The sequence below is a fragment of the Lathyrus oleraceus genome, chromosome 5 (assembly GCF_024323335.1).
Source record: "Lathyrus oleraceus cultivar Zhongwan6 chromosome 5, CAAS_Psat_ZW6_1.0, whole genome shotgun sequence".
In the NCBI taxonomy this organism is placed as follows: Eukaryota; Viridiplantae; Streptophyta; class Magnoliopsida; order Fabales; family Fabaceae; genus Lathyrus; species Lathyrus oleraceus.
In genome coordinates, this window is record NC_066583.1 from 42401341 (window position 1) to 42427098 (window position 25758).

Below are 25758 nucleotides of genomic sequence, written 5' to 3' on the forward strand. Positions count from 1 at the left end.
AGGTCTTTCTCGTTGCAGTTCTTTGGAGTTGCTGGATAGAAAGGATGTTACATGTTCATGTCTTAGAAAATCTAAGTTTTGTTCAACATGTAGCTTGAAGTTCAAGTCTCACTTGGAAGGTCAGAATATCTTTGGGAGAGGTCTGATAAACGTGGAGAGGTCAAAGAATGGCATTTGACTTTTTCATATGAGGATTCATGAAGGAGGTAATCAACCAGTGGCATTTGGTCTATCTCAGAAGTGAGTTCGAAGAATCAAGATAATCCACATATGGCAGCTGATTATTCTTGAGGAAAGTCTGAGACAAATTACTTTTGAGCAGAAAAGTAGTAAGTTGAAGACAAAAGGAGGTGTTTTCTATTCATCTCTTGGAGCTTGTGGTAGGAGTTCTGAGCTATCTATGGAAGATTATCTCTCGTAATGGGATGAGAATGTATATGTCCCAATTTATGTCTGGGTTCTTTTGGATCAAGCTGGCGACTCAGTGATATCTGAAGATTATCAGACGGTGTTCCTTGTTATGTTGTGAAGGATGTCCTAACGAATGTTAGAACATTTTGTGAAGTCGTTTTCTGTTCTGGTTAGAAGAGAGATTGACACAGAGTGTGGATGTGTTCAGCCAAGAGGGTTGAACAGAGGGTGTGCTCTTGAAGACATGAAGATGAGTCTTATGTTTTCCATTCATCAAGTGGTCTGGGTTCTCTTTGAATCAGGAAGTATGTGAAGGTCCAACTTTGGGGTGTTGGATATGTTCATGTGTGATCTCCAAGTTTCAAGAGGAGAGTTGGTTGTTCATGACAGGGGGAGTTTTGTCTTTGTGCTGCAAGTAATCATCAAGCTTGTGGTCTATGTGTTCTCAGATAACAAGGTATGGCACCTGATATACCTGCTGTGAAGACAGTGTGTGACTACTTGATCAAAGTTGTGAAGCAAGATCAAGTGGGTAGTGTCTTGATCAAAGCTGTAAAGCAAGATCAAGAGGGGGTATTCTTGATTGAAACTGTGAAGTAAAATCAAGATTGTGTATCTGTCATTTGTGTGTAATTCTGTTTATGTGGATCTGTAATTTGAAGTGTTGCTTTGGCAACATTATTGACAAAAAGGGGGAGTAACAGGTGATACCCCAGGACAACAGATTGTTTTGTTAAAACAGATATTCAAGACAGATTCAAGATCCTCTACTGTGCAGCTGATGGTCCACTCCTATGAGTGTGAGTGTGTGTATGTGTGCTGCAATTAGAAGTTTTTATTTAACTTTTGTATGTGTGCTGTTATGTGAAGTTTTTATTTAACTTCCATCTGTGTGAGTGTGTTGCTACTCTGAGTGTATTAGCTAGGTTAATTTCCTGCTAGATGTGTGTTTTCCGCTGCTATGGACTCTGTTGTGAAGCCAAAGTGTTTTAGCCAAAAATTTGCCAAAGGGGGAGTTTGTAGATGTTTGATTGGCTGCATTGTATGGTAAAACACTAGCTGGATTCTAATGTCTTGACTGATGTCATGACATGCTGTGGAGATGTTTGTTTAACTGCATTGTATGTTAGAATACCTAGCTGTACTCTGATGTCTTGGCTGATCTCATGACATTCTGAGTAGTGTACTGCAGGATTAGCTAATACAGGATTCATTGAATGTCAAACTGGATGTTATGACATTCATCCCTGTCAGCAGATACTGAGGAATAGAACAGGTGGTGTTCTACTATAACTCAGTATTTATTATCAGTCTGCTTATCAAGGAAATAACAGACCTGGCATAAGGCCTACTGTCTGAATGTCAAACAGGATGTTATGACATTCATCATTGACAGCATATACTGAACAATAAGCAGATTGGTTTTCTGCTACATTTTAGTATGCAACTCAGTCTGCTTATCAAGAGGACAACAGACCTGATGTAAGGCTCTATGTGTGAATGTAAAATTGGATGTTTTGACATTTATTAATGTACGCTGATACTGAAGTATGGACATATTGGTTCTGTACAGTACAGCAAATTGTACAGTCTGTTTTCAGGAAAAACAGACTTAGCATATGGTTAATGATTTGGAAGTCAAACTGAATGTTGTGACATTCATTCTTGACAGCATATGCTATATTGTAGGTTGTTTAGTTTTTCTGTTTCAGCATTTTTCTCAGGCTAAAATCCAGGAAACCAACAACCAAGCTACAATTAAGGAACCTAACAAATAGCCTATTTGTTAGCACACTAATATGTGGAAATTAGTTAGAATCCTATGTGGCATTATTTGTGGAGGTCTTGAGATATTTTAGGAACTAAATATGGAGATATTGTAGGAACTAAATATGGAGATATTTTAGGAACTAAAAGATTGAAGACCTTGTTTGTAGCAGAAAGTTTCTGCTGATGTTGTAACAGCAAAGGAGAAGTTTGCTGCGATTTCTGAAGGCCCAAATCCAGTTGGGTGATTAGGTTATAAATAGCATATTGTAACCTAGTTTTTGGTAAGCCTGATAGAATGAAAATTTAGAGGTGTGTGTGAGTTAAACCTCCCAACCTGTGGGAAGGTTACCATGTGTTTCTCAGTGTTCAAAGCTGAGAGTATTTGTAACTCAAATCCTGTAGGCAAGAGTGATTATGTTCTTGAACGAAGCTGTGAAGCAAGTTCAAGTTGTTTAGCATTACATTGTAATTGTAGTGATAGGAATGGAAACTGGAGGTTTCTATCTAGGAGTTCCTATGTATAGATTGCATTGGGTAGGGATTAAGTGAAGAGTTGTAAACGGGGGAGTTTAACTCTGAATTAATACTGCTGATAGTGGATCTTCTTCCTGGATTGGTATGCCCCCAAACGTAGGTGATGTTGCACCGAACTGGGTTAACAATTACTTGTGTTTTTACCTTCTGCATGTTATAATTTTGTCTGTTATAAAATAAGGTAAACTTGTAATGCTGCAACAGGTGATGTTCAAATCAATGTTGAGACATCATGCTGATAACTGTGCAGGCTCAACAGAAGTAAGTGCTATGGTTGATTTCTGCTGTGTCTTTGTACCAGATGGACAGAACTGGGTGTTCTTCCATACTATGGTGATATAGTAGCAGATGTCGTGACATCTGTGAATGTGTGCAAATCAGTACTGGGTTTTAATGTGTATAAATGCCTTGTTGTATTAATTACAATGTTGGATCAGATGTCATGACTTGGAGTAGAACATCTGAAATCTGACTACACCAGAATTTCATACAGTTCTAGCTCAAAGCAATGTTCAAAGCCAAGACACAACACATATAAACTCAAGGGAATGCAACACATGAACCTGCAGCCATTTCCAGCTGTCAAAGCAGAATGCAACTAGCTTTTAAATTTCAAACCATACTACAACTAACCAAAACCAACAATAATAGTAATGTAGGAAGTCTTGAACAAAACTTTAAACTAATTTAGCTCAGACGATAAATATTTCTCATTCATAAAGGGTTAACTTAAGGGTAATTGACTAAGTAGCATTTCAGTTCACTTTCAAAACTCACCATAACTAACAAGATCAAATCATTAACTTGATGTAACAAAACTTGTAAAAACTCTCCTAACAGAATGTTGAAGCAGACTTGCAATTAAGCTCGAACAGTTTTAACTAATAACCATTCAACCAAACTCCTCTTCCCAACTAACTAACAAAACACTCCCTAAACTCTCCAACTAACTATAACCGATTTTGAAACAAACTTTTGATAACTGACTTCAACTAACCTAACAACCTACAATAAAACTCTAATAGAATGAAGAGAGGAGAATTCTAACAGAGGCTTGAACAGAGTTAACATCTGCCCTAATCTAAGGGATCTGCCCCATTTTTGATTGCCCAATTCGGTTACAACAGTTTCTATATAATAGTACATACATGAGACACTAAGGGGGGCTCGGAAGAAGAACAAATTATCTTCACCTTTTCTCTCTCCCTCAACCTTATAGAAATCTTTGTTAAGAAGCCATTGGAGCTTCACCTTGAAGCTCCAGTTGCGCTTGGGCTAGGCTTCACCGCCACACTTCGGTTCACATAGAATCAACCGCAGCACAACACACTCACTCACCTCCATGCATAGAAAAGAAAAAGAAGAAGGGAAATCAAAGAAAATTTGCAAAGAAGAACAGAGGAAGAGGAAATAGGAATCAGGAAGAGCGTGGAAAATTACATGGGTTGTGCATCCTTAGCTCCGATATTGCTCCAGTGAGTTTGTACGATTCCCTTCCCTTTTTTGAGTTCTTGTTACCGTTTGGTTCGTCGTGACATGTAGGTTAATAACCCTATGCTGGTGGCTTGGTTCTAATCATGCTGGCCATTTAATTTAGGTTTCAATTTTTAGGGTTCTTAGGGATTCTGTGTCAATTCGCTCGATTATTGCATATTCAGATATGCGTGGCTGTGGATTCGATATGAGGGCTTCAAAAGAGGAAGATTGATGGTGGGAATTTTATTTTCTAAGGAGTTATGCCGCCGGAGATGGCCCTCGATACGACAGAGGTAGTGATGGACTCAGGTGAAAGAAGACGATGCGCGTTTGAGCTCTATTCATTATGAACATTTTATGTTTATTCCACGTTCATTATAGTGTTCCCTTTTAAGTGTTGCTAAAGGAACTGATTCGCATGCCACGTGCGCCCCACTGCCTTGTGAATTCGAATTGGGCTTTGACTCAATGGGCCTATATGTTGTATCCCAAAATTTGCCCTCCCCTTTTCATCTTTTCATTCAACCTTTGACTTAGGAATCATATGTATACATTCATGCTTCATGCATATGCATCATTCATCCATTAGTTGATTACTATAGATTCAAAACTCTTGGCTTGCAAAGTTATGGTTTGTGTGTGGGTCAAACTTCAAAGGTATGATTTGGCTATTCATCTGATCATATGGGAAGTAAAAGCCTAATTGCCTGATCTTGGAGGTGTGGATTCAACAAGGTTTCATAAAGTCACTCCTCAGGGCTTTCAAACCCTAATTCTTGATGATATGGTTATGGAGCCTTATGGAGCTTCTCTGGGCCTTGTCTTGGCTATCAAAACCCTAATTGGGGGGGGGGGTCACACATTGAAGATTTATTTGTGAAGCATCATGATTGGTTCAAAGACCTTGGTTGAAGGGCATGACTCATGTAACCCTAATCAAGTAGGGTATGGTCCTAAGGTACCTTATGACTTTACTTTTCATCTGGATGGCCTACAAACCCTAGTTTCATCCATTTCTTCACCCATTGTGTGTTTAGTACCCTTGCTTGATTATTGTCCCCCAATAACCTCTTGTTCTTGGTTCATTCATATTGGTTACTTGGTTTATTTCCATTCATTTGTGCTTAAGTACATTGGTCTTAGTTCAAGTCTTTGGTCCTATAACTTCCATTCTCTGCTTCCATTCCATGATATTTCATTTGGGCATTTCAAGTGCCTAGTCCATGATTTGCTTGGTGTCACCTGGTCAATGTTGTTCAAGTCCATTTCATGACATTTTCAATGCTTGGTGTTTGGTCCATGGATCTTTGATTCATGTTTATCATTGTCCATTCAATTTTTCTAAAGCCTAATATGATTCATCTAAATCATGTCCATTAATTCATGTTAATGGTTCATTCACTTCAATACCTTTCATCATTATCCATTTTTATTCAATTCAATTCAAACACAAGCATCAATTTCATGCATATAACATTAAAATCCATTCCTTATAAATCATTACAAATGTCCATTACATGATAAAGTGCAAACAAAAAGGGAGACTTTGACCAAATGTTGACTTTGGTCAACAATTGACTTTTTGGTCAACTTTGACCAAATTCAACCCAATCCCCAAAAATCCCAAATCCATATCCTAATCTTCCATATCTCATTTTGACCTTGGATTGGAAAACTATACATGATGCTTCATGATCCAATTTTGTTGTCATGTAATCTTAGTTGTTCAACCACAAAAGCTAACCAAATGCAACTATGCAACATCATAACTTCTTGCACATGCATTAAGACCTGAAATAAATGCACCTTGAAGCATTACAATTAACCTAGCAACTTGGACACAAGAACATGGATCTTGCGGCATACATTTCAAACCAAGTTAGGAAACTAACATGAGCCAACCAGATAATACTTGTTGCATCCTCTACACAACAACTCACACCAGACTTGCAGCATATCCAAGCTCCAAAAACCTGCACAAATAAGAACCATGTCACATGAAGTTATGTCAACGTCAAAATGGAGGCAATGTTGGTAAGTTGTACCTGCAGAAACAAGGACAAGTCAGAACATCCTATGGACCTATGCAAACCATGGCCAAAATGCAAGACAGCAACAAACCTACATCATGGCAATCCAGTCCATCAAAGCACTAGTATCATATACACAATGCAACACCATATCATTATGTAACAATCCATAATAGGACCATATCAAGGCAGTGGATTTGCAAGACTTACTACCATTTTGAGCATCCAATGCATTGGCCATAAACCTGCAAACAACCAGGTCAGAACCATAACAATGCTGCAAGACCATGATGTAGAAATTTGGAAGTGACTTGTGAAGATTCTACATAGAATGCACACCTGATTTCACCTCAGTCACACATTCAGATTGAGAATTGTCCCAATACCATAGCTACATACCAAGATGCTCAAGATTGGAACATGGTAACCTGCAGTGAACATGGGAATCATGATGTCACAAAGCCAAGATCCTGACAGATCCAATCACTACAATGCATTGCTCAACTGGCTTTAACTTATTGCTAATAATCAAGTCAGAACCTGCTGAACATTTTGCAAACTCAGAACACCATGACCTTACATCCAATACTTGTTGCCTTGCAAATTGGTACAACAAGATGCAATTGGCAATGCATTGTCCTGCATCCTGCAACATTCAAGACAACAACAACACAAACCAAGCCATTCATCATGAGTCATAATGGTTCACAATACAAGTGAACCTGCAGACTAGCCAACAAACCAAGACATAAACAACAAACCATTTGCATTTGGCAACCATTTGCACACCTAACTTTGCCATGGTCCTGACCAATAACAGTAACAATTACATCAGCTAATTCATCACCTTGACAACAAGGCAATGCAAAACATGGACAAAGTTCTTGCATTTCAATTCAAACAAAATACCATAAGGCTAAATTTAGAAGCACCACGATGGTTCACATACCCTACATAAACATAACAAAAATCACAATTAACCAAACATAACCACACTTGAATTGTCACCTACATTTGTAAGTCATATTTGGGCTCACTTATTCACCTTAAAACTAAGCCAACTAAACAACGGGTCATCACTCAAGAGAACTTAAGAGGGAAACCTACAATGGTCAGTCAAAATCAAAACTTGGAATTAACTTATTAAATTCAATCTACTAATTAACTGAGTTCACAATTCACTAACTAACTGAGTTGTCAGTTAACTCAGTGAGTTGATCATAACAAACTCCAAGCCTAATTTCCAAACCTACCTCTGATCCGAACCTAATCCATATTTAAACACCATCACCATCATCACTTCATCATTTTTGGATCATCACCTTCAAGCTCTCAATTCTCTCTGATTCTCTCCCTCTCACACTCAAAGCTCAACTCCAAACTCCATTGAAGCTTCAAGAAGAGCAAGCTCAACCGTGCATCCTTCTAAGTTCAATCATACTATAGATATTTAGAAGAAGAAGAATTGATTTGGAAGAAAAACGAAATCATAAGAAGAGATATACGAGTTCGTATATGCTAATCAAGTGATTTTCTGTCGCCTACTTCATTTTCTCCGATCAGCCTTCGCCGAAGCAAGTCTCAGCTTCGGAGGCAGGTTTCTCTTCCTCATTTCACTACATTTAGGTTACCATATCGTGCCTTGCATCAAGGTGATGCAAAACCCTAACATGCAGAGCTTTGAATCTTGTTCAATGTTGTGTAATTTGTGATTGTATTTTTAGGGCTCGTGAGTTGTTGGATTCAGTTAGAAGGTTAGAGGTTAAATCTTGAAAAATTAATGACGGATTCGTGATCTAGAGGACAAGACAAGGCCAATGATAGGTTCAATTTTCATTTCTGGTGGCCACCACCGCCAGAAGCAATTTTTGGCGCGATGGGCCACGGTGAAGGTCCGACGAAGGTTGACCTGAGAGTGCTAAACTGAGCGTGCGCATTTACCTCATTCAAATTCATGTTGACTTTATGACAGTCAATGCCCCTTGCTTTGGGTCACTTCTGAATGGGTTTTGTTCATTCAAGTCCAATGTGAAAATCCTTATCACCCTTAGCATTGGACTCACACCCCCGGTCTGGAACCAATTTTTGTTTGGGCTTGTTCATCCAGGCCATGTGCCAAATCCTGTCTTCACCCCTTTTTTTAGGGTCTGCGCCCCCTTTGGCCCATTTCTCTTAATTGCTTTTAATTTTGTTTTTTTTGTTATTGTTTTTTGATCATTTTGTTATATATTTAGCCTTGTAATTATTTGTTAATTAGGCTACTTGGGTAATTTTAATTAAGATTTAATTTGATTAGAATTTAGAAATACTTAGATTTAGGATTAGTTTCTAATTAGAAATTAATTAGAAATATTAACATGTTAGATTTAATTAGAAATTAGGATTAAAATAGTTAAGGGGAATTAATTGTTTGATTAGAATTAATTAGGATGATTAATTTTCAACTAGATTTAATCTTAGTTTTAATTCTCAAATTGAACATACCAGGTAAAATGACCATTTTACCCCTTTAGGGTTTCTTTTGTCATTTTGACCATATGAATGCATGATCCCCTAGGATTAACCTTGACTTAGAATTTTAATTGGTTTTAAATCAAGTTTTGATTAACAATTGCATGTCCCCTTAGGAATAGCTCGTAAATTAGATTCTAGCCATTAGATTAGGATTAATCATAGATTTTCAAAGTAGTCCAAACCCTCCGATTCAAATTGATCAAAAGCAATCTTGATCAATTAAATACTTTGATCTTGTATAACCCCATCCATTCAAGTGATCAAAAGTCACTTGATCACTTGATAGGATTAATTCTAATACTGTGGATCTCCAAGCTCCAAGACCAGTCTTTCATGAAAGGCATCCCAGTCACATCAAGCAACATATTATACAAGATAAATCAAAGGCTAACACTTGGTAAATACGATTCAAATTGGACGATACGAGCCTTAAGTAATAAGGAATGATGAGACATATTTTCTCCTACCCTTGTCTAGAGTGACTCTGCGTACGGGGCGTATGCCCTAGATATTCAGAGCATTCACCCTTATTCATAGACTTTAGTGCAATACGAATCGATTAAACTACCAAGTATTCTTCACACAAAACAACATCAACAGAAGGAGCATCAATGAGGATTCTTCTCCAACAACTTGTCAGTTATAAGAAGTATCATATGCCATGAGCGTTAAGTAATAAGGAATGATGAGACAGAGTTTCTCTTACCCTTGTCTAGAATGACTTTGCGTACGGGGTGTAGGCCCTAGCTATTCAAAGCATTCACCCTTATTCATAGACTTTAGTGTGATTCTTATCAATCAACTGTCAAGTCTCTCCATGTTCCATTATCAATCGATTTATTCTTTTGCCTCAATCATCTTGCTGTCAGCCCTAGTGGGCTGTGTAACACCCTCTTCTAAATACCCCAATAATTTAATTAAATATCAAAATACAACATCAGAGTAATTATGCCCTTTAAGGGTGTCACACAAAATATTCACACCGTTCAACAATATAGAGGTCATGCTCTTTTATTAATTTAAAACTTAATCAATTGCATAAAACACAGCGGATATAATTTCATCAATCATGTAAAACATTACATGGAAAATGGTTCTCAACCAATAATAAAACATTCAAAACAAGTTAGGACAACCCATCCCGATGTTACATCTATCAGAGCACGACCCACTACGGAGACTACACTAGACTCCAATAATTAGCTTCTACTCAACTCATTTCTCGTTACCTGAAAAATAGGCGTAAGGGTGAGTTCCTCAATCAATATAATAAGCATTATAGAACAACATGTAATGCCAAGTAATTAACACATTAATTCACCCAAATTAGACTACGCATTCAGCAACAGTAATATCCATTCAAACATCATACTCAACAGTACAATTCTCCATCATATTCAATCATTAACAACACAACACACATCACACAGATGATACTGGAATACATCCAATCATATCATATGCCACACATTCATTATGCAATGAGACTCTATGCATGCGGTACCGACTATGTTGTGAACATATAGTTCAACCTCACCGTCCAAATCCAGGCACGGCTACCAAGCTCACTAGTCCCATCATTTGAGACATAGTGACTCACTCACTAATTCCTCACCATGGGAATTAGCTACCACCCCAAATGGGCCATGATATGCACGCTAATCACCTAGCATGCAAACAACAACAACAACAACCAACATGATTTACTCACTAATTCCTCACCATGGGAATTAGCTACCACCCGAAGGCCACAATACACATGCTAAACACCTAGCAATGCAACATCAACGATAATCAAGAATAGACACCTGCTCACACTCTAAGCCATAGAATAGTCTATTCACAAATGCATACATTCACAACATCATGTATACCATTCCACATCATCGACACAATTTATCACAAAAGTACATTATATCATGCCAGACAACAACCACAATATTCGCACACTCCACTAATATCTATACTGCTCAAAACAGCGGGAATTAATCCCTATTACATCATAGGCCGACATAGGCCAACCCTCAAATAGGCACACAACATTAGAATATTCATTTTTCCCACTCTGCAACATACTATATCAATTTTTCCACAGCTCGAAGCTCACAGGTCGGCGCACAGACTCTGCTTAACTAGAGGGAGTCGGCGCAAAAGCCCTATGCGTCGACGCATACAGTCGACGCTTAGCTCACTGGTCGGCGCAAAACTACCATGCGTCGACGCATGCAGTCAGCGCATGCCTCACGGGTCAGCGCACGCCGACCCTATGGTCGACCGCTCGCGCGCAGACTCAGATTTTTCTGAGTTTTCCAGGGTTCCGTTAGCTTACGTTTCACAGGTTTTCCGGCCGTTTCCTCAACTACGACCATCTCTAAACAGAACAATTTGCCCGGTAAATTGGTAGCGCCGATTCAAGTTTTTAACTGGAATTCGTGTTCTAGTCTAACATTTACGACTTACACCACTACCGATTCAATTTCCAGATTTTAACACCGTTTATCCAACATCAAAATCAGCATATACCGTCCCAATTAGGGTTAATTTAACGGCTTATCACTACCCACTACGTATTATCCCATAATACCCATTAATCGACGATAAACCCCCCTTACCTGATTAATCCGGCAAAATCTCTAAGCTTCAAGCTCTTCTCCAACCTTCAGCCCTTGCTCTGTCTCTTTGCCCTTTTTCTCTTCTCTGCAGCTTCTCTGAGTTTCACGTGAAAAACTTATTTTTTTCCCAAATGAACCCTATTTCCTTATTCCACTTATATATTTTCCAATAATAATATTAAAATCCAATAATTATTATTCCAAAATAATAATAATTATAATCCAATAATAATATTCCAATTTATTTTATTCCAATAATAAAATAACCCAATTATTCAATTAAATTAATATTATACTATTAACTCAATTTAAATAGTTATTTTATTTTATTGGGGTGTTACAACTCTCCCCCACTAAAAGAGTTTTCGTCCTCGAAACATACCTCAAGCGAACAACTCCGGATAAGACTCCTTCATCTTACTTTCCAGTTCCCAAGTCACATTGCCACCTGCTGGTCCTCCCCAAGCTACCTTCACTAAGGCAATCTCTTTACCCCGCAACTGCTTCAACTCTCGATCCTCGATCCTCATAGGTGATGTTTCCACAGTCAGGTTATCTCTCACCTGTACATCATCTATTTGGACAACATGCAACGGATCATGGATGTACCTCCTCAACTGAGACACATGAAAAACCTCATGCAAATTCGCAAGCGACGGCGGTAAAGCGACACGATAGGCTACCTCCCCTATCCTCTCCAAAATCTGATAAGGACCAATAAATCGAGGTGTCAACTTCTTCGACTTCAAAGCTCGACCAACTCCAGTTATCGGAGTAACACGAAGAAAAACGTGATCTCCCTCTTGGAACTCAAGTGACTTCCTCCTCTTATCATGATAACTTTTCTGACGACTCTGAGCAATTCTCATCTTCTCCTGAATCATCTGAATCTTTTCCGTAGTTTGTTGAACAATCTCCGGTCCAACTACAGCACTCTCACCGGACTCATACCAACATAATGGTGTCCGACATCTCCTACCATACAAAGCTTCAAACGGTGCCATACCAATGCTCGAATGAAAACTATTGTTGTAGGTAAACTCAATCAAAGGCAAATAACCATCCCAAGCACCTCCCTTTTCCAAAACACACGCTCTCAAAAGATCCTCTAATGACTGAATCGTCCTCTCCGTCTGACCATCAGTCTGCGGATGATATGCAGAACTCAATCTCAGCTTAGTTCCCAAAGCCTTCTGCAAACCTTCCCAAAACTTCGATGTAAATCTAGGATCTCTGTCCGAAACAATACTCGACGGAATACCATGCAAACTTACAATCTTCTCAATATACAACTCAGCTAATCTCTCTAACGGATAATCCATTCTGATCGGAATGAAATGAGCCGACTTCGTCAATCTATCAACAATCACCCAAATAGCCTCAAAATTCTTACTTGTCCTCGGCAAACCAGAAACAAAATCCATACTGATACTATCCCACTTCCACTCTGGAATAGCCAACGGTTGCATTAGCCCAGACGGCTTCTGGTGCTCAATCTTTGACTTCTGACAAGTCAAACAGGAATACACAAAACTTGCAATTTCTCTTTTCATTCCCGGCCACCAAAATAACCTTTTCAAATCATGATACATCTTCGTAGCTCCAGGATGAATACTCAAACCACTACGATGTCCTTCTTCAAGAATACTCTTCTTAAGTCCTGTAACATCTGGAATACACACCCGATTACCAAATTTCAAAACACCATTCTCATCGACTCTGAATTCACCACCTTGACCTTGATTCACTAAAGTCAACTTATCAACCAAAAGCATATCGGATTTCTGACCCTCTCTAATCTCATCCAGAATACTACTCGTTAACTTCAACATTCCCAATTTAACACTATTGTGAGTACTCTCACACACCAAACTCAAGTCTCTAAACTGCTCAATTAAATCCAATTCCTTAACCATTAACATAGACATATGCAATGATTTCCGACTCAATGCATCAGCTACTACGTTTGCTTTACCCGGATGGTAATTCAAACCAAAATCATAATCCTTCAGAAATTCTAACCATCTCCTCTGTCTCATATTCAGCTCTTTCTGATCAAACAAATACTTTAAACTCTTATGGTCACTGAAAACCTCAAATCTCGATCCATACAAATAATGCCTCCACAACTTCAGAACAAATACCACAGCTGCCAACTCTAAATCATGCGTCGGATAGTTCCTCTCATGAACCCTCAGCTGTCTCGAAGCATAAGCTATAACCTGCTTATTCTGCATCAACACACCACCCAAGCCCAACAATGAAGCATCACAGTAAACTTCAAATGGTTCCGACGAGCTCGATAATATCAGAATAGGAGCAGTAGTTAACCTTCTCTTTAACTCTTGGAAACCTTCTTCACATTTTGAGTCCCAAACAAACGCTTGCCCCTTTCTAGTCAACATTGTCAACGGTAACGCCAACTTAGAAAATCCCTCGATGAACTTCCTATAATAACCAGCCAATCCAAGAAAACTTCGAATCTCAGCTACAGACTTAGGAGCTTCCCACTTAGATACCGCTTCTATCTTAGAAGGATCAACAGCAACACCACCTCTTGAAATCACATGACCAAGAAAACTAACCTCTTCTAACCAAAATTCACATTTTGACAGTTTAGCAAATAACTTCTTTTCTCGGAGAACTTCTAAAACCACTCTCAAATGCTCAGCATGCTCTTCTTCAGATTTCGAATATACCAAAATGTCATCAATAAACACCACAACAAACTTATCTAGATACGGATGGAAAATCCTATTCATATACTCCATAAATACTCCAGGCGCATTAGTCACACCAAAAGGCATCACAGAATACTCATAATGTCCATACCTTGTTCTGAAAGCAGTCTTCTGAATATCCTCAGTTTTCACACGTATCTGATGATACCCAGATCTCAAATCTATTTTGCTGAACACACTCGCACCAACCAACTGATCCATCAAATCATCAATCCTCGGCAAAGGATACCGATTCTTGATCGTCACTTTATTCAGTTGCCTGTAGTCCACACACAACCTCATAGTACCTTCTTTCTTCTTAACCAACAACACTGGTGCACCCCACGGTGACACACTCGGACGAATAAACTTCTTATCCAACAGATCTTCCAACTGACTCTTCAATTCAGTTAACTCAACAGCGGACATACGGTACGGAGCCATCGATATCGGTCTAGTACCAGGTACCAACTCGATCGAGAACTCAACTTCACGTTCTGGCGGCAATTCATTCACTTCTTCCGGAAACACATCAGGAAAATCACACACTACAGCGAGATTGCCAATCACCAGTTTATCTTTAGCCTCCAAAGTCGCTAACAGCATAAACAACTCTGCCCCATCTGCCACTTCCTCATTCACCTGTCTTGCAGATAGAAATAAACTCTTTCCTTCCTCAATCTCAGGAAAAATCACAGTCTTATCAAAACAGTTAATAGAAACTCGGTTAAACACCAACCAGTTCATTCCCAAGATAACATCAATCTGTACCAATGGAAGACACACAAGGTCTATCCCAAAATCTCTACCAAAAATATTCAAAGGACAACTCAAACAAACCGAAGTAGTAGTCACTGAACCCTTTGCAGGAGTGTCAATCACCATACTTCCACGCATCTCAGATATCTCTAACTTAAGTTTCACAGCACAATCCAAAGATATAAAAGAATGAGTTGCACCGGTGTCAATAATAGCTACAAGAGGAAAGCCATTAATATAACACGTACCTCGGATCAACCGATCATCTGCAAAAGTCTCAGAACCTGATAAAGCAAAAACCTTGCCTCCTGACTGATTCTCTTTCTTCGGCTTAGGACACTGTGGGCTGATATGACCCAACTCTCCACAGTTGAAACAAGTCACAGTCTTCAACCGACAATCTGCAGCCAAATGACCACCTTTTCCACATTTGAAACACTTCTTCTCATTACTGGTACACTCATGGATACGATGTCCAGCTTGACCACATCTGTAACACTTAGCAGGAGCACTAGAATCTCCCCCACTAGGCCTCTTCATCCCACTCTGCCTCTGAAAACCTTTGCCAGCTGCATACGGTTTTCCACGTTCAATCTGATTCTTGCCTTTCCTATCAACCCTCTGCTGATAGCTCTCAGCTCTGGCCTTGGAATCCTGTTCGAAAATCCTGCAACAGTCAACCAAATCAGAAAACACTCTAATCCTTTGATACCCAATAGCCTGCTTGATCTCGGGACGCAACCCGTTCTCAAACTTCACACACTTTGAAAATTCTCCAGCAGCCTCACTATAGGGAGTATAATACTTTGACAGCTCTGTGAACCTAGCAGCATACTCAGTTACAGACCTGTTACCCTGTTTCAATTCCAAAAACTCTATCTCCTTCTTTCCTCTGACATCCTCGGGAAAATACTTCCTCAGGAATCTCTCCCTGAACACCGCCCAAGAAATCTCAGCATTTCCAGCAGTTTTCAACTCAGTGCGGGTAGCAACCCACCAATCATCAGCTTCTTCTGACAGCATATGTGTACCGAACCTGACCTTCTGATTCTCAGCACACTCAGTTACTCTAAAGATCCTCTCTATCTCCTTCAACCATTTCTGAGCACCATCTGGATCGTATGCTCCCTTGAACATTGGAGGATTGTTCTTCTGGAACTCACTCAACTGACGAGCAGCTCCCATTCCCATAACATTCGGATTTCCTCCAAGTACTCCAGCTAGCATACCCAGAGCCTCAGCAATCGCAGCATCATCCCTACCTCTTCCAGCCATCTCTATTCTGAAAACCCAACAAGCTAAACAATGAATACTGATAGGGTTAAACAACACCTATCCCGTACAGGGAACCAGAATAATTACGACTCGACACGACCGACTATGCTCTGATACCACTAATGTAACACCCTCTTCTAAATACCCCAATAATTTAATTAAATATCAAAATACAACATCAGAGTAATTATGCCCTTTAAGGGTGTCACACAAAATATTCACACCGTTCAACAATATAGAGGTCATGCTCTTTTATTAATTTAAAACTTAATCAATTGCATAAAACACAGCGGATATAATTTCATCAATCATGTAAAACATTACATGGAAAATGGTTCTCAACCAATAATAAAACATTCAAAACAAGTTAGGACAACCCATCCCGATGTTACATCTATCAGAGCACGACCCACTACGGAGACTACACTAGACTCCAATAATTAGCTTCTACTCAACTCATTTCTCGTTACCTGAAAAATAGGCGTAAGGGTGAGTTCCTCAATCAATATAATAAGCATTATAGAACAACATGTAATGCCAAGTAATTAACACATTAATTCACCCAAATTAGACTACGCATTCAGCAACAGTAATATCCATTCAAACATCATACTCAACAGTACAATTCTCCATCATATTCAATCATTAACAACACAACACACATCACACAGATGATACTGGAATACATCCAATCATATCATATGCCACACATTCATTATGCAATGAGACTCTATGCATGCGGTACCGACTATGTTGTGAACATATAGTTCAACCTCACCGTCCAAATCCAGGCACGGCTACCAAGCTCACTAGTCCCATCATTTGAGACATAGTGACTCACTCACTAATTCCTCACCATGGGAATTAGCTACCACCCCAAATGGGCCATGATATGCACGCTAATCACCTAGCATGCAAACAACAACAACAACAACCAACATGATTTACTCACTAATTCCTCACCATGGGAATTAGCTACCACCCGAAGGCCACAATACACATGCTAAACACCTAGCAATGCAACATCAACGATAATCAAGAATAGACACCTGCTCACACTCTAAGCCATAGAATAGTCTATTCACAAATGCATACATTCACAACATCATGTATACCATTCCACATCATCGACACAATTTATCACAAAAGTACATTATATCATGCCAGACAACAACCACAATATTCGCACACTCCACTAATATCTATACTGCTCAAAACAGCGGGAATTAATCCTATTACATCATAGGCCGACATAGGCCAACCCTCAAATAGGCACACAACATTAGAATATTCATTTTTCCCACTCTGCAACATACTATATCAATTTTTCCACAGCTCGAAGCTCACAGGTCGGCGCACAGACTCTGCTTAACTAGAGGGAGTCGGCGCAAAAGCCCTATGCGTCGACGCATACAGTCGACGCTTAGCTCACTGGTCGGCGCAAAACTACCATGCGTCGACGCATGCAGTCAGCGCATGCCTCACGGGTCAGCGCACGCCGACCCTATGGTCGACCGCTCGCGCGCAGACTCAGATTTTTCTGAGTTTTCCAGGGTTCCGTTAGCTTACGTTTCACAGGTTTTCCGGCCGTTTCCTCAACTACGACCATCTCTAAACAGAACAATTTGCCCGGTAAATTGGTAGCGCCGATTCAAGTTTTTAACTGGAATTCGTGTTCTAGTCTAACATTTACGACTTACACCACTACCGATTCAATTTCCAGATTTTAACACCGTTTATCCAACATCAAAATCAGCATATACCGTCCCAATTAGGGTTAATTTAACGGCTTATCACTACCCACTACGTATTATCCCATAATACCCATTAATCGACGATAAACCCCCCTTACCTGATTAATCCGGCAAAATCTCTAAGCTTCAAGCTCTTCTCCAACCTTCAGCCCTTGCTCTGTCTCTTTGCCCTTTTTCTCTTCTCTGCAGCTTCTCTGAGTTTCACGTGAAAAACTTATTTTTTTCCCAAATGAACCCTATTTCCTTATTCCACTTATATATTTTCCAATAATAATATTAAAATCCAATAATTATTATTCCAAAATAATAATAATTATAATCCAATAATAATATTCCAATTTATTTTATTCCAATAATAAAATAACCCAATTATTCAATTAAATTAATATTATACTATTAACTCAATTTAAATAGTTATTTTATTTTATTGGGGTGTTACAGGCTGAACTACAAGAGCTCTGATTTCCTTATTGCACGGTGAGGATACATAGGCAGGAGAATTCAGATTCTTCGTGAGCTACCCTATTTATTAAACAATCACATACTTCATTCATCATTCATTCAATCAATGCCATCTTTTTGAGATCAAATATACTTCTCCTTGGACTCCATGTATATCCTTTTAGAACGATATAACGGCAGTCCACCTCATGAATCAAGAGTTGTTTGGATCATCCCCAGACATTTTATTCATTCTTTTTTGGCTAAGACGCTTGTTTACTCTTCGGTTCAGAGTTTATCTCCTTCATGGATCACAGATACCATTCCTCTTTGATCTTAAATTGTTTGTTCCCCAGCCAGTGATATACCATTGTTCCTTGTACCTAGCAACACTTTCTTTTGGGCCCCGTATATATCCTTTTAGGATGATATAACGGCAATCCACCTTGTGAACTAAGAGTTGTTTGGATCGTACCCAGACATTTAATTCATTATTTTTGGCTAAGACACTTGTTTTGGTTCCAGGTTCACTTTCCCTTTATGGGTTCCCTTGATATCATTTTATTGGTGCAAGTTATACTTTTCATCACTTTCAATCTCTTTTTTTTTCGTGGTTCCACGAACTACGAATGCTCTGACTTTCTCATAGCACAGTGAGAATACGTAGGCACGAGGATGCAAGTCCTTGGCGAGCATAATCCTAATTATTCCTTCTTCCGCCTTAGGGCACCATTCATATCTTTCATTATCCATTATCTACATTCAATCATTGAACTGTTCACCCTAGTGACATACCATTTCTTTGAAATCAGATACACTTCCTTTGGAATTCCATATATACCCTTTTAGGACGATATAGCGGCAGTCCACATTTGTACGTAGAGTTGTTTGCATCGTACCCAGACATTTAATTCCTTCTTTTTTGGCTAAGACGCTGTTTCCCTCTATGGTACAAATCCCATTTCTCCTATGGATTCCAATACATCATTACCTTTTGGTTTCAAATCATGCTTCTTCAGTCACTTGTTACCAAACCTTCATTTTTGTGACTTTGGTCATTCATTTCGTTCATCTCCATGATGCATCCAGATTCTACCTTCATTCACTCCATGTGATACACTTGTTACCTCTGAGCCTGATACACTATCCCTTTGAGCCTTATCTCGTGTCACCTTGTGAACCAAGATTTGTTTGGATCGTCCCCAAACACTTAACTCTCCTTGTTTTCGGCTATACCATATAGTGGCAACCCGGCTAGTCCACTTATCGGTCAACGCCAATTTTACTCTTAGGTTCATATTTCATCCATGTTGGATTTCAAATCATACAATCCTTTGGTTCATACTATACCTTTATCACAACTTCTTTTCATCTCCCACCACTAGCTCTTTGAACTACGAAGCTCTGAATTCTTCATTGCACTATGAGAATACGTAGGCATGAAGACCCCAATCCTCATCGGGCACTTTATTTATTCTTTTCATTTTCCCATTCTTCTGTGAGTAATCTTTAGATATAACACCTATTCCAGCGAGAACAATAAAAACGGTTCCCACGGAGTACCATGGATGTTATGGATGATAATACCTTCCCCTTGCATAACTGACTTCCTTACCCAACATATCTCTTTCCCTCGGGTTTTATCGATGTTTTCCCTTTCCTTCGGGAATAAATAAAGTTCGATGGAAACCCTGTTGTATGTTCGAGTGTGCGATACGTTCGGGTATATTCTCGCTAGCTTCAACTGGTGACTCTGTTGGGGATACTTCACTGCTTGGATTACTTCCTAGCCGCTAAAAGGAGTCAAGCCTAGTTTTGCTTTTCCTCGCAAGTTTTAGGTGTATATCTTTATACCTTACTCACTTTATACTATTCGCCATTTATCTTATTATTGTTATATTCTCCCATTCTAGATATCTGTATATGATGTTATTGGGTTGGGGTGACGATACATGAGAGAGAAGCTCTATACCCGAGCTTGAGTACAAACACAGGATAGTAACGTGACTAGAGTCGTGTTCGACCTCCGTGGAGTTATTCCGCGAGTATGGTTGACACGAGATGTCACACCTATAGTAGATCCTTTTAGGAGCATCATTGTCCGACGAGTCATTCGTCTAAGACAATGGTATCTCAAAATGGGTCATCGATTCTAGGGACCTTTTAGGATCACCCTTTGAAGATAGTACATACCTATGAGGGGGTATTGGGTTTTTCCTACAGGAAACCAAGACCCTTTATACCTGTTTTCTTGTGTATACGTCATGTTTTTGAACTTGCAACAAACAGAATATACAGTTTATCCAGAATATGTCAGAATTTTGATTATGTGATATCTCACCATCATTGAATCATATAACACCATTGCATCATAACGTTGATTTTTTCTTGTTACATTTGCATTTTTTAGGGACCTACAGTTGTCAGTTTCTATTGTCGACTCAGTTATGGAAAAGACAAACAGAATATACACATATCAGTACGAATTAAGAGACTCCAAGTTTTATGAACTGAGGAAGCTAAGTGAATTTTTGGTTGAAAATTACAGGGTAGCCTTCAAGAAAGCTTATGGTAATCTGTTAGGAATCCTAGCTACCAGAGAAGATGCATGATTTATATTCACATTTGCACAGTTCTACGACCCCACATTACACTATTTCACATTTCAGGACTTTCTTCTAGCTCTCACGCTGGAAGAATTTGCTCACTTGCTCCAGCTGCCGGTTAAGAACCAAGCGCCTTACATGGTTGAAGATAACGTTCCAGATTCTGCCGAGATAACACAAGCATTACACATGAAGAAGGATTTGATTTAGTCCATTTTCTGAGTTAGGGGTAATACCAAGGGCCTTCCGTCTAAGTTCTTGTTCAAGAAAGCCATTGTATTTTCCAACAGTGGGAGCTGAGACGCCTTCTATGCTAGCTTTGCATTGCTCATATAGGGTCTGGTGTTATTCCCAAGTGTCGAAGGTTTCATTGATAAGGTCGTCATCACCATCTTCATCTCCCAGAACCCAATTCCTCTAATGCTTCCACTTTATCAATATATCTTTTGTGTTTTGTATACGATCCAAAACATATTTAAATTTGAATTAATATATATATATATATATATATATATATATATATATATATATATATATATATATATATATATATATATATATATATTTGAATTAATATATATTTACAATAAATATATATTAATGTTTATGTTTGAAGTTGGTTTATTTTTAAAAAATTTCATAACATAAAGTTAAAACTGATTTAAATTTTTAAAATTGTTAAAATCCAAAATAAAAATACCAATACCTAAATGTCGGTTTTCAATTTTTTTTAAATCTAAAACAGAAAAGTGCTACAAACAAGGCCTCAAAAGTATATATATCTTATTTTCTTTTAAAAATAAAACAATAACAAGAACAATAACCTGCTATGATAGTGTGGTTGGTATAAATTGAGAAACAACATTATACTATCGTGTGTTTGGAGTGTAACTGAGGAAGCTAAGAATAAAACATCCCAAGTAAAGAGAAAATGGGTGTCATCACTGCCCACTGTTACTGTTTCACCACCGTTGGATCACACAAACCCTACCTTTCTCCCTCATCTCACAATTTCCGCCATTCCCCTTCCGTTTCTCTTTCTTCTTCTTCGTCGTCGTCGCCTTCACCACTCAGAAGAATCTCATGCCAAGCCTCTTCCGCTCCCGCCGCCGAATCTACTCTCACCGGTAATCCCCTTCTCCCTCACCTTCAACATCAACATCAACCGATTCAGATTTACTTTTCATCAAATTAGGGTTTAGTATTTTTTTTTTTAAATATTTTATTTAAGTAACAAGTGGCTTTTTTTTTTGTTTTTTTTTGCTTACTGATACAGCGAAAGTTGGAAATGGGTTGAAAGATTTTATTCACATAGATGATTTTGACAAGGAAACTATTTTGAAGATATTAGATCGAGCTATTGAGGTGAAGACATTGTTGAAATCAGGGGACAGGACATTTCGGCCTTTTGAAGGGAAGACAATGTCGATGATATTTGCAAAGCCATCCATGAGAACAAGGGTTTCATTTGAGACTGGTTTTTCATTGTTAGGTGGTCATGCTATTTACTTAGGACCCAATGACATTCAAATGGGGAAGCGAGAGGAGACTCGTGATGTTGCTCGAGTTTTGTCTCGCTATAACGATATCATTATGGCCCGTGTTTTTTCTCATCAGGTATGTTGCTGCTGGTTGGTGTTCACTTAGAGTTGCTTAGATTTGTTTATGTTTTATTGAGGAGTCTGATGTTGGCTTTGAGGATAAGAGTAATTGAGACGGTAGTCTTGAGATGTTATTAATATTAATCCTCTATATCCTTTTGGATCTGTTATGGATGCATCGGATTGCGAAAGAAGCATGCATAATGTTTGATATTAAACACCTGTTAGGGTTAATGGCATTGGCTGTAGATAGGAATATGTCGATAGGTCATGCATAAATTGAAAGAGAAAATAAGTTAATATGCAACTATGATACATAAACAGATAATTGAAGAATGGTATGAGGTTTTTGTTATTTTTGTCATGTACTATAGGTTATGTGTGTGGTATTGGATTTTAAATGTGATGCTAATATAGGACCTCAAGAGGACTATGTAGAATATTTTGATAACTAGCAGAATCTTACAATTTTGGTGTGTTTAGTATCAAAATGGGAGTAGCTACTTTGAAATTGCGAGACTTTCTGTCAATAAGCAATTACTTTTGGTTTATCCTCTTTTTATTTTGATGAATTGCAGGACATACTTGATCTTGCAAAGTATGCGAGTGTCCCTGTCATCAATGGTTTGACAGACTACAACCATCCCGTCCAGATAATGGCTGATGCCCTTACTATGATTGAGCACATTGGTCGGTTTGAAGGAACCAAGGTCAGTTTGTGTTTCTGTTGTTTGTCATTGAATTGTTTGCTTCTTTCTAATTCTCGGTGGCACTAGTTAGAGAATGGTTATCTGACCATATTCTGTGATATGCATGGCAGGTTGTCTATGTTGGAGATGGGAATAATATTGTCCACTCATGGTTGTTGTTGGCAGCTGTAGTTCCTTTTCACTTTGTTTGTGCGTGTCCAAAAGGTTTTGAACCTGATGCGAAAACTGTTGAGAAGGCAAGGAAGGCTGGAATCAGCAAGATTGAGATAAGTCATGATCCGAAAGAAGCTGTTAGAGGAGCTGATGTTGTGTATTCAGATGTCTGGGCCAGCATGGGGCAAAAGGAAGAAGCTGCATATCGTCGTGAAGCGTTTAAAGGATTTCAGGTACTTAATATAATCTTGGTCAGAAAAGATGGTGTCTTTGGGTAAAAATGAGACATATTTGTGCATTTATTTCGATTTGGTGGCACTAAATACTGTGCGATATGCCTAATGCAGGTGGATCAGAATCTTATGGATGCGGCTGGTTCCAAGGCATTTTTCATGCACTGCTTACCAGCGGAAAGAGGGGTGGAGGTGACTGACGAAGTTGTTGAAGCTCCATATTCAATAGTCTTCCCTCAAGCTGAGAACCGAATGCATGCACAGAACGCTATAATGCTCCATGTACTTGGCAAGTAGAGCTGGTTAGATGATAAATTGGTCTGAGCATTGTTGGTGTACACTTGCAATAAATTGTTTTAGATGTTAGACTAGTGATTCGCATGTAATAGTCGGTTTTATGCATTCGGGAGCATATAAAGTTGGAACATGAGTTGAATTTTGTATGATCAAGGTGAAGCTAAATCTTTTGGAGATGCTAGTATGAAACTCAGTTTTCCCATTTTAAACTATGACAGTATGTCATTTTGATTTGAGGCATATGAATAATCTCTCAAATATAAATTTCAAAAGAAGAATCAATTTTCAATAATAGAAACTTAGATAAAAGGAAATAGTTGAGTCTTATACATTTTGAAAATGTTTTGCATGTTGATTTCTAAGATATTCTTGATATTTGAGTAACTGAGTAAGATGTTTATGCAATAAATAGATGAGATTAACATTGGCTAGTACTCTCTCCGTTTTTTTTATTATAAGTCGTTTTTGATTTTTTACACGTATTAAGAAATGTAATAATTGTAATATGAAAAAGAGAAATTACGAAATTACGAAGGATTTTACAAAATTAGAATAATAAATATTTAAGGGTAGAATTAGAAAAATATTCATTAATATTATAAAATGACTCATATTATGGTATAAAATATTTTTCAAATATTTTTTTAAAATGACTTATGATAAAAAATCAGAGGTAGCATATGAAAATATAATATCAGGAAATGAGTGTGTAGAATCATTAAATATGGAAAAAGATATTTGAAATTATGAAGAAATTTTTTTACTAAAACAGTTATGTATTATTAAATGACAAAATTGAAGTTTTTCTCAACCAAAAATTACGTTATTAAAAGCTTGTTTTTATTAATTACACATACTCTTATTTTTTGAGCCATAATCAATTAAAAAAAGGGATGACTTTGTCATAAATCGTTATGTTTCACTTCTTTTTTTAGTAACAAAAAAATACAAATAATGTTTTTATTAAAAAAAAAGAGATTGTTAAACTATAAAATGCATAAATGAAGCATAAGAAAAGGTTTATTTAATTCAATATGAACATTTCATGAATGATGAGCTCATTTTACATTTAAGAAATGAGCTGCATTTAAAAGGGAAGGTAGAGTTTCTTAAGCAAGATAACTAACTTGAATGAGCAATAGAGGTGCCTATAACAAACTAAACTATCAACTTCTATATGACAAAAAATAACAATATATGCTCTAAAGTGTAATCTCAGTAGCCTCCCTCAGGTTGAGCATGATCTGCAGAAGCTGGGAAATGAAGGTATTGATTGAACTTTGGGAGATGGTAGAGCCTTGGTGAGAAAAATCTTCTTGTCTGGTATAAATGGAACAAAATGATACTCTTCTTGTCTTTCTTTTTCTCGAACAAAATCATCATTGATCTCCAAGTGTTTTGTCCTCATGAAAAATCAAGTTGGAAGCAAGGTGTAACACACTTTGACAGTCACAATACAATATTGGAGGCCTAAAACATGTGACACTTAAATCTTTTAGTAGAAACATCAACCAAATTAGTTCATATGTGACAAAAGATAAAGACTTTGTATTTAGCTTTATAAGACTGTTTGGACATGGTTTGTTGCTTCTTTGCTTTCCAAAAGATTAAGCAAAATCCTAGGAAAAAACAATAACCTGATATGGACTTTTTAGAATCAATACAATCAACTCAATTTGTATTTAAGTAACTCAATATTTGCAAATTCGAGCTTCTATGGAACATAAGACCTCGATCAAGACTATGTTTTAGGTACATGATAACTATACAGGAAGCCTGATAATGAGATGCTGGGATTATGAAGAATTTACTTAATTGTTTTGTATTAAATGAAGAATTTACTTAATTATTTTGTATTAAAT

General features: G+C 38.0%; 1 protein-coding gene across 1 annotated transcript; it reads left to right on the plus strand.

Moving 5' to 3' along the window:
- The first annotated feature begins 21708 nt into the window (after positions 1-21708).
- LOC127080308 (ornithine carbamoyltransferase, chloroplastic) lies at positions 21709-24107 on the plus strand. The gene is made up of 5 exons (NM_001426873.1): positions 21709-22029; positions 22179-22519; positions 23082-23213; positions 23324-23599; positions 23714-24107. Exons 1-5 carry the CDS (start codon positions 21834-21836, stop codon positions 23894-23896), a joined length of 1128 nt encoding a protein of 375 aa, NP_001413802.1. The 5' UTR covers positions 21709-21833; the 3' UTR covers positions 23897-24107.
- Positions 24108-25758: the final 1651 nt, after the last annotated feature.